We start from the raw sequence: 10165 nt of genomic DNA, 5'->3' as shown, positions 1-10165 counted from the left end.
TCAGATTCTCCAAGGGGCCCATGACTCAGCAGCACTTCAGACCAGCCTGACTTGATTTCCGTTTTCATCTCTGAGGCAATTTGCCACTGCACTGGGTCTGTCCCCTAGTCCTGGAGCAAGTGCTTCCAAAACTGTACACTACTCCCCAGAGGCAGAGAGCCAGCAGCAAAGCCTGGGGCACCGCCTAGGCCTCAGATGGGCTTTGTGTGGCGGGGATCTGGCTGGGAAGGCAGGAGGAAGCCCAGCGGAGCCTGTTGGGTGTCTTTGACCTGGACCCTTGCAGATTTTAGGGCTTCTCAGAAGTGAGCCACTGAGGCTGGAGAGGTGTTCACTTTTGCCCCAGTCCAGCCACCAGAGCTGACCCTTGCCCCGCTTTGGCAGGAAGTACAGGTCACAGTGCAGAGTGCCATAGAGGTTATGGTAACAAGACGAATGGGTTCACTTGCCCAGGGTGCTATGCCCTATGAGCCACGGGTGACCCCTGAATTACTAGGACACCGCGTATGTGTCCTTTTGGCATCAGAATAGCTTGTTAAAGACTTCAGCTATGCAGTATTTGGCTTTGTCTGTTTATCAAACTTTACCCCTTTTTCTGGGAATGCCAGTAGTGGTTCCTAAGGCTGAGCTTGGATAATGGGGCTCAAAAAAACTTTGGCCCCAGAGGCCCATTTTCTAAGCTCTCAGATTGCTTCTTGGCAGGAAAGCTATGACAAACCTAGACAGTGTACTCAGGAGCAGAGGCATCACTTTGCTGACAAAGGTCCGTACAGTCAAGGCCACGTTCTTCCCAGTAGTCATGTATGGATGTGAGAGGGGCACCATAACAAAGGGAGAGAACCAAACTTAGGTGCTGGAAACAACCCTTGAGAGGTCCCTTGGAAAGCACGGAGATCAAAACAGTCAATCTTAAGGGAAATCAACCCTGAATATTCTCTGGAAGGACTGATGCTGAAGCTGCAATACTATGGCCACCTGATGTAAACAGCTGACTCACTGGAAAAGACCCTGATGCTGGGAAAGATTGAGGGCAGGAGGAGAAGGGGACAACATGGATGGTGTCACCGATGCAATGGACATGAACTTGGGCAAACTGGGAGATGGTGAGGGACAGTGAGGCCTGTCGTGCTGCAGTCCGGGGTGGCAAACAGTCGGACATACTGAGCGACAAGGGCCAAGGCTAAGGTGGAGGGGCTGTAGCATGACTCTGCTCTGTCCAGTGATATCCCTGGGCTCCAGTGCCCCATAGTCATTTTCCTCACCATTAAAAAAATTTGTTTTGGTGGCCACACTATGCAGCATGGCGTGTGGAATCTTAGCTCCCTGATAGGGGTTAACTCGTGCCCCTTGTAGTGAAAGTGCAAGTTGCTCCGTCATGTCTGACTCTGTGACCCCATGGACTGTAGCCCGTCAGGCTCCTCTGTCCATGGAATTCTCCAGGCAAGAATACTGGAGTGGGTTGCCTTTCCCTTCTCCAGGGGATCTTCCTGACTCAGGGATTGAACCCGGGTCTCCTGCTTTGCAGATAGGTTCAGCCACCAGGGAAGCAGTGGAAGTGCAGAGTTCTAACCACTGGGCTGCCAGGGAATTCCTGGGCTGTGGTTATTTTCAATCACAGAGGGCCACAACCTGGATGGAACAGCAGAGCCTAAGGAGGGGGCCAGCTGTGTCACTGGTACTGAGCCTGCAGTCATGGCCACAGGGACCATCCAGTGTGTCCAATAGGAAACTGAACAGACAAACAGTTTGTCTAGTCAGCTTCCAAGGGTGCCCCTGAGGACAGGAGAAAGGGCGGTGGGGGCGGCTGCAGGTGAAGTGGGGCAGAGAGGAGCCCCGGACACCTAGCTTTATCAGTCGGACTTGGCCGGCGGGCCTGCTCTGGTCTCACTGAGGACAGACACACCCCTGTGTGTGGAGTGGCAGGAGCCTAAAGAATCCGCCTGCAATGCAGGAGACCCTGGTTTGATCCCTGGGCTGGGAAGATTCCCCTGGAGAAGGGATAGGCTACCCACTCCAGTATTCTTGGGTTTCCCTTGTGGCTCAGCTGGTAAAGAATTCGCCTGCAGTGTGGGAGACCTGGGTTCGATCCCTGGGTTAGGAAGATCTCCTGGAGAAGGGAAAGGCTACCCACTCCAGTATTCTGGCTTGCCAAGGTCCCAAAGAGTCGGACACGACTGAGCAACTTTCACTTTCACTTTTCTGAACCCAGCTGAGCACTGATGTCCATACAGGGGATCTGGCTTCTACCCCAAGTGGGTCAGTTTGCCAGCTTGGGGGCAAAAGTGCCAAGAGGCCAGCTTCTGGGTACACAGCCACAGTTACTAGTATGTGACCCTCTCAACTCCTTAATGCACCTGAGCCTCAGCCCCTGTGAAAGAATGACCCCGCCCTAAGAAGACACCAGGGATCCGCGGTGCTGTTGGCTCCAGGGAGAGGTGGAGGGAGCCGCAGGCCTGAGGCGGGGTGGGTGGGGGCCGGGTTTGAGGAAGCTGCAAGGATGGCCAGAAGCGGCCACATGTGGGCAGTGAATTGGGGCAAAAGGCCTGCCTAGACGGACCTCTCAACCATGACAGAAGCCACTTGATAAATCCTTCTAAGGTACAGACCCTGCACTTGTCTCGATCTGGAACTCAACGTGAGGAGTCTGAGAGATGGGCCTTACCGCTCTCAGTTTAGCCTTCTGACCTCAACCCCACGGTACTAAGCCAGGCTGGATGCTCTGTGTGGCCTGCTCCAGGCAGCAGTCAGGCAAATGCGACAGAAAGGACAGCATGACGGCCAAGATGAGCAGACAGATCTCTATTAAGTTTGTACTATGGTCACGTTAGTATGTAGAACAACCAGCCAAGAACCTAACTGCTCAACAGAACAAAACGTGGAGTGGGCACTGCCCACAGAGTTCCAAACAGAGGCCCTGCCTGCCCTCAAACTCAATACATGTAAGACAAGCTTCTTTGAGCTGTTACCCACTCTGTCCTGGGGACGGGGAGGACTGCATGATAGATTATGGGTTGTATGTTACAGGGGGAGCATGTTATGGGGGTGGAGTCGGGATTCAATCCCAGAAGTCCCCTCCTCAGCTTTTGCTTTCCATGACCCAGGCCTCCTGAAGACTGGGCAGGAAGCAACAGGCCCAGGCAGGGGCCAGGCCAGCAGGGGACCCCGGGGGAACGTGGACACCTCAGCCCAGTGAAATGCATGTGGCTCGGGAACCATTCAGCCAAGGCGGGAGGAGCCAGAGTGGGCACTGCTTCTGGGCTCACGGCCTTGCCTCCCACAAAGCGGGGCTCTGGTCCCTCTCTTCATGCTGTAGACTATACTTCTCTCGGATGGGGTGGCAGCACTGGGCCTGGCGAGGGTTAGCAGTACACCTGGAGCAGGGGTGCCCCTGAAGAGTCTGTGTCGGTGCCCTGGAAGGATGAGTCGTGGCTGGCAGGGTATCCTGGGGGGGAGGAAGGAGGAAACAGGGGCTCAGAGATGGGGAGGAGCTCGTGCAAAGCACTCGGGCAGGGAACACCTGCTGAAAAGAAGCAGAGGGGGACTTGAGCCTGGGTCAGGCTCATCCTGGCTGGCTGAGCCACTCAGCTTCTTCACCTCTCTCAACCTGTCTTGCTCCCTGTAAAGGGGAATGACCCTGTTTCCAGGGGCTTGTGAAAGCCAAGAAGATAGCAGTAGGGACCACACAGGGTGCCTTTTCAGCACCGGTGGGTGCCCGCCTCCCCTGCCCTCCACTTTCCTCTCCAGTGACTGGGGTTTCAATTCAGGCTCTGGGCACCTGCCCGCCTCCTGGCTCAGGGGCATCCCCCTGAATCTCTCCCAGCGGAATCTTTGAGCCAGCCTGCAGGACGGGGATAGGGTAAGAGGCTGCTCGGGCCTCTCCTCCCTTTCTGATCCCATCCTCACCCACCCCAGGAGGAAGCTGGGAGAGGGGCAGGTTGGGGGCCGCAAGGGCTGTCCCCTCTCCTCTCTGCACTCCTCATCACGTCAGGACCAAACCTGGGGCTCCATAGGGTCTCAGCTTCCTGGCAATGGCATCTGCAGTCGTCTCCTGGGAGATCTGCACCGTGAGTTCTAGGGAGGGAACACGAGGGGCAGTGGTCATTATCACGTCCTTTCAATCTCACTCCCCACTTCTTAGCCCTGGGCTGGGCTAGAGAAACATCGCGCGTGTGTGTGTGTGTGTGTGTGTGTGTGTACATGCACTGGATCAGAGAAACATCGTGTGTGTGTGTGTATGTGTGCTGGGTTAGAGAAACATCATATGTGTGTGTGTAGAGAAATGTTTAAAAAGTGACATGGAGGGTGTGCGTATATCGTTTGTGTGTAGGTAGAGAAATGATGTTTAAAAAGCAACATGGAGTGTGTGTGTGTGCACACATGCTGGGTTAGAGAAACATTTTGTGTGCATGTGTGTGTGTGCGTGCGTGCACACACGTGCTGGGTTAGGGAAACGTGTGTGTCTGTGTCTGTGTGAGTGTGTAGAAAAACGTTTAAAAAAACAACACGGAGTATGTGTTTGTGTGTGCGTGTGCGCTGGGTCAGAGAAACATCGTGTGTGTGTGTGTGTGTGTGTGTGTGTGTGTGTGTATAGAGAAATGATGTTTAAAAAGTGACACAGAGGGTATGTGCGTCTGTCTGTACAATGGTGGATGGGGGGTTTGGTTAGGCCAGCACAGGTCAGAGGTCCAAATTCATATGGATACCTGGGTCCTGTTAACCAGACTAGCTGGCTAGGCCTGGAGGCCCCTCTGGCAGGTAGCAGCGGGGGACAGAAGGAACCTGTGAGGGAATGTAGAGAGCTGGAGAACCAGGTGGAGAAAGAGCTGGGACCAGCTGAGGGGTGGATCCACAGTGGCCAAAGAGCCCAGTGTAACCCTCCCTGGCGAAAGCCTCTTCCACTCCGCCCCTCGGGCCGTGCACCCCACCTACCATCCTGGCTGAGCCCTGAGGCCACCATGGTCTCGTGGCCGCTGTCTGGGGGAGCCGCAGCTGGGGCGGCCGCCCGGCTTGAGCGCCCCTCTGCCGTCTGCGGGCGGGCGCGGCTCTTGCGAGTACTGATGCGAATGATGCCGCGCACCAGGCGGCCCTCAGCGTCCTGCTCATCCAGGTGGTAGTCCTGGGTGATGCTGCTGATAAGGTCCGAGATCTTACTGGTCTTCTCCAGGAACACAGTGTCTGAGGTGCACTTGGCCAGCTCGTCGATCTGGTGTACGCTGAACAGCTCTGTCAGCTTCTTGAAGATGAGCACGTCGATCTCTCGGCTGGACATGGAGCCACTGCCTATCTCAGGCAGGTCCAGGTCCGACTCGTGGAAGGAGTAGTACTCCTCAGAGCCCCGGGGACTGCTGGCGAGGGTGCTGGGCAGGCTGTGCCGCATGGGCGGGGGGTCAGCCAGTGGCTCCTTGCAGCAGGAGTCCGCGTCGGGGGCGGGGGAGGTGGTGCTGCGGTAGGGGTACACCGGGATGCCTTTGAGCTTGACGTCAGGGTAGCTGAAGCTGCTCCCCATGGCCGACTTGAGCCGCTGGCCATCCCGCCGGCTGGGAGGTGCACGGTCAGGGCTGGGGGGCACGCCGTTGTGCTCCTTGACCCAGTTGGCTTCGGCAGCCCCTTCAGGGGAGTCCCCCGAGGACAAGCAGGGCCTGCAGCCCCGTGCACAGGCCCCGCAGCGCTGGAGGCAGTCCCGGCAGCGGCGGAAGCAGAAGGCCGCCCGGCACCAGTCCCACACCCACGGTCGCCAGAGCAGGCAGCAGGCAGGGGCCTCGGGAGCCTGCTCGGCAGAGCCAGAGATAAACGTAAGGCTCTCGGGCCCGTGGTGCCCGGGGTCCTTGGGGTCTGGTCTGCGGGTGCGGCGGCTCGGTGGGGCCCGGGGTGGCTCATCGTAGGTCTCCAGGCATAGTTCTGTGGGCCGCTCCCAAGGTCCCAAGCGTGGGGGCCCGGATGATGGGCGGGGGTGTCCGGGGCGGGGCATGGCTCACTGCATGGTCTGCTGAAGCCAGACGCCTGTGAGGGAGAGGCCAGGAGGGAGACAGGGTCAGAGGTTGTGACACGTGCCTGCGCTGAGACCTGAGGAGCTTCCCACTTCTGGCTTCTGAGGTCTGTGATGTGGATGGGCCCAAGTATGGTCACGAATCCTGTCCCCTTGCTTCCCCAAACAGGAAATTCTCTCTGGGCTCTAACCTATATATCAAAACCTCCTGGGATTTCACACCCATTGGGATGGCTACTATTAAAAACAGAAAATGACAAGCCCTGGAGAAGATATGGAGAGGGTGGAACATTTGTGCATTGCTGGTGGAAATGCAGAGTGGCACAGCTGCTCTGGAAAACAGCATGGTACTTCCTTGGAAAGTTAAATATAAAATTATCATATAATCCAGCTGGGTTACACCCAAAAGGGTGGAAAAATAGGCACTCAAGCAGATATTTGTATACCAGTGTTCTAGCAGCATTACTCACAATAGGCAGAGATGGAAACAACCCACTGCCGATTGATGGAGGAATGAATTAAAAAAAAAAAAAAAAGAAGAAGAAGCTGTATACACACAATAGAATATTATTCAGCCCTGAAAAGGAATGAAATTCTGATACATGCTATAACAAGGAACAACTGCTTCAAAATTGAGAAAAGAGTAAAACAAGACTGTATATTGTCACCCTGCTTATTTAACTTATATGCAGAGTGTGTGTGCTCAATCACTCAGTTGTGTCTGACTCTTTACCACCCCGTAGCCTGCCAGGCTCCTCTCTCCACAGAATTTTTCCAGCAAGAGTACTGGAGTGGGTTGCCATTGCCTCCTCCAGGGGATATTCTCGACCCAGGGATTGAATTGTCTCCTGCATCTCCTGCATCAGCAGGTGGATTCTTTACCATTGCACCAGCAGAGTACATCATGCACAATGCTGGGCTGGATGAATAACAAGCTGAAATCAAGACTGCTGGGAGAAATATCAACAAGCTCAGATATGCAGATGATACCATTTTAATGGCAGAAAGTGAAAAAGGACCGAAGAGCCTCTTGATGAAGGTGAAAGAGGAGAATGAAAAAGCTGGCTTAAAACTCAACACTCAAAACACTAAGATCATAGCATCCAGTCCCATCACTTCATGGCAAATAGAAGGGGAAAAAGTGGAAGCAGTGACAGATTTCGGAGAAGGCAATGGCACCCCACTCCAGTACTCTTGCCTGGAAAATCCCATGGACGGAGGAGCCTGGTGGACTACAGTCCATGGGGTCGCGAAGAGTTGGACACGACTGAGCGACTTTGCTTTCACTTTTCACTTTCCTGCATTGGAGAAGGAAATGGCAACCCACTCCAGTGTTCTTGCCTGGAGAATCCCAGGGGCGGGGGAGCCTGGTGGGCTGCCGTCTATGGGATCGCACAGAGTCGGACACGACTGAAGCGACTTAGCAGCAGCAGCAGCAGTAGCAGTGACAGATTTCATTTTCTTGAACTCCAAAAGGACTGTGGACAGTGACTGCAGCCATGAAATTAAAAGTTGCTTGCTCCTTGGAAGGAAAGCTATGACAAACCTAGACAGCATATTAAAAAGCAGAGACATCACTTTGCAGACAAAGGTCTGTACAGTCAAAGTTATGGTCTTTGCAGTAGTCATGTATGGATGTGAGAGTTGGACCATAAAGAAAGCTGAGGGCCAAAGAACTGATGCCTTCAAATTGTGGTGCTGGAGAAGACTCTTGAGAGTCTCTTGGATGGCAAGGAGATCAAACCAGTCAATGCTAAAGAATATCAGTCCTGAATATTCATTGGAAGGACTGATGCTGAAGCTCCAATATTTTGGCCACCTGATGTGAAGAACCAACTCATTGGAAAAGACCCTAATGCTGAGAAAGACTGAAGGCAAAAGGAGAAAGGGGCTTCAGAAAGTTAGATGGTTAGATAGCATCACCAACTCAGTGGACATGAATCTGAGCAAACTCTGGGAGATAGTGAAGGACAGGGGAGCCTGGAATACTGTAGTCCCTAGGGTCACAAAGAGTCAGACATGACTTAGCAACTAAACAGCAAATAATGTAGATGAGCCTTGAGACATTATGCTAGGTGAAATCAGCATGACACAAAAGGACAAACATTTTATGGTCCCACTTATAGGAAATATCCAGAATAGTAAAAAAGTATACTGGTGGTTGCTGGAGGCAGGGGGAGAGTGGGAAGTTAGTATATAATGGGGAGAGTTTCAGTTTGGGAAAATGAAAACGTTCTGGAGATGGACGGTGGTGATGATTACACAACAATGTAAATGTATTTAATGTCACATACAGGCCTGTAACATCAAAACCACTTAAAAATTAAAATGGCATATTTTATGTTAGATATATTTTACAAAGAAAAAGTTCCTGGGATCTCACTTTTGGGGTAACGGTCTCCCTGAGTTTCTTCCTACTGTTGGTAAGCCCACCAGCACAGAGCCTGAGGCTGCTCAACAAATGCCTTTCCATCTGACTTGCTACAGAACCTGATCCTCACCACTTTCCCTTTCTTCCCCTCCTCCTTCAGATCAGACTTGGGAATCAACAGGTCCCCTGTCCATGTTTCAGTATGACTCAGACTGGCTCTCCTATCAACATTTAACATCAAGCACTGTTTTGCTGCCTTTGATTAGACAAGAAACCAAGCCTCAAAATGCATCTTCTTTCCCGTTTTGACTTGGTTGCTAGCAAGCTCAGATTTCACTGAAACTGGCCCTGTGTTGGGCACAATAGAACCAAAAATGAGTGAACTATAGATGATATTCCTGTAATTCACACATGTTTTGTAGGGAAAACAGATGCTTAAAAGCTGGAACACATAGGATATACGCAGTATTATGGGAGAAAATAACTCTGTCTGTGGGAACATTATGTCATGATGTATTTGGGAAGGTCCCTGATCACATTTCTGGCTCTAGGTGAGTGATCACACCAAAATTATCACGACCAAGATAATCACAATGGTGTGATCACTCACCTAGAGCCAGACATCCTGGAATGTGAAGTCAAGTGGGCCTTAGAAAGCATCACTTCGAACAAAGCTAGTGGAGGTGATGGAATTCCAGTTGAGCTATTTCAAATCCTGGAAGATGATGTTGTGAAACTGCTGCACTCAATATGCCAGCAAATTTGGAAAACTCAGCAGTGGCCACAGGACTGGAAAAGGTTAGTTTTCATTCCAATCCCAAAGAAAGGCAATGCCAAAGAATGCTCAAACTACTGCACAATTGCACTCATCTCACACGCTAGTAAAGTAATGCTCAAAATTCTCTCAGCCAGGCTTCAGCAGTACGTGAACCATGAACTTCCTGATGTTGAAGCTGGTTTTCGAAAAGGCAGAGGAACCAGAGATCAAATTGCCAACATCTGCTGGATCATGGAAAAAGCAAGTGAGTTCCAGAAAAACATCTATTTCTGCTTTATTGACTATGCCAAAACCTTTGACTGTGTGGATCACAATAAACTGTGGAAAATTCTGAAAGAGATGGGAATACCAGACCACCTGACCTGCCTCTTGAGAAACCTGTATGCAGGTCAGGAAGCAACAGTTAGAACTGGACATGGAACAACAGACTGGTTCCAAATAGGAAAAGGAATCTGTCAAGGCTATATATTGTCACCCTGCTTATTTAACTTCTATGCAGAGTACATCATGAGAAATGCTGGGCTGGAATCAAGATTGCCGGGAGAAATATCAATAAACTCAGATATGCAGATGACACCACCCTTATGGCAGAAAGTGAAGTGGAACTAAAAAGCCTCTTGAAAGTGAAAGTGGAGAGTGAAAAAGTTGGCTTAAAGCTCAACATTCAGAAAACAAAGATCATGGCATCTGATCCCATCACTTCATGGGAATTAGATGGGGTAACAGTGGAAACAGTGTCAAGACTTTATTTTCTTGGGCTCCAAAATCACTGCAGATGGTGACTGCAGCCATGAAATTAAAAGACGCTTACTCCTTGGAAGGAAAGTTATGACCAACCTAGACAGCATATTCAAAAGCAGAGACATTACTTTGCCGACTAAGGTCCGTCTAGTCAAGGCTATGGTTTTTCCAGTAGTCATGTATGGATGTGAGAGTTGGACTGTGAAGAAAGATGAGCGCCGAAGAATTGATACTTTTGAACTGTGGTGTTGGAGAAGACTCTTGAGAGTCCCTTGAACTGCAAGGAGATCCA

At 51.5% G+C, this 10165-nt stretch overlaps 1 protein-coding gene across 1 annotated transcript; it reads right to left on the bottom strand.

The window, feature by feature from the left end:
• Positions 1–3330: 3330 nt before the first annotated feature.
• KDF1 (keratinocyte differentiation factor 1) lies at positions 3331–5965 on the bottom strand. Its single transcript, XM_068969541.1, has 3 exons — positions 4927–5965; positions 3994–4068; positions 3331–3439 (listed from the first exon to the last, which is right to left on the bottom strand). Exons 1-3 carry the CDS (start codon positions 5963–5965, stop codon positions 3357–3359), a joined length of 1197 nt encoding a protein of 398 aa, XP_068825642.1. The 3' UTR covers positions 3331–3356.
• Between the last annotated feature and the right edge of the window lie 4200 nt (positions 5966–10165).

The sequence above is a fragment of the Capricornis sumatraensis genome, chromosome 3, assembly GCF_032405125.1.
Source record: "Capricornis sumatraensis isolate serow.1 chromosome 3, serow.2, whole genome shotgun sequence".
NCBI lineage: Eukaryota > Metazoa > Chordata > Mammalia > Artiodactyla > Bovidae > Capricornis > Capricornis sumatraensis.
Note: the sequence above shows the minus strand (reverse complement) of the source record. Positions and strands in the feature narration are given on the sequence as shown.

Bases quoted from the DNA above. Each gene is read 5' to 3' on its own strand.
- KDF1 (XM_068969541.1), bottom strand. From the start codon at position 5,965: ATGCCCCGCCCCGGACACCCCCGCCCATCATCCGGGCCCCCACGCTTG. The intron at 4,069-4,926 runs GTAGGTGGGGTG...TTCCCTCCCTAG, and splicing joins CTCAGGGCTCAGCCAGGATG to AACTCACGGTGCAGATCTCC. The intron at 3,440-3,993 runs GTTTGGTCCTGA...CCTCCCCCCCAG, and splicing joins GAGACCCTATGGAGCCCCAG to GATACCCTGCCAGCCACGAC.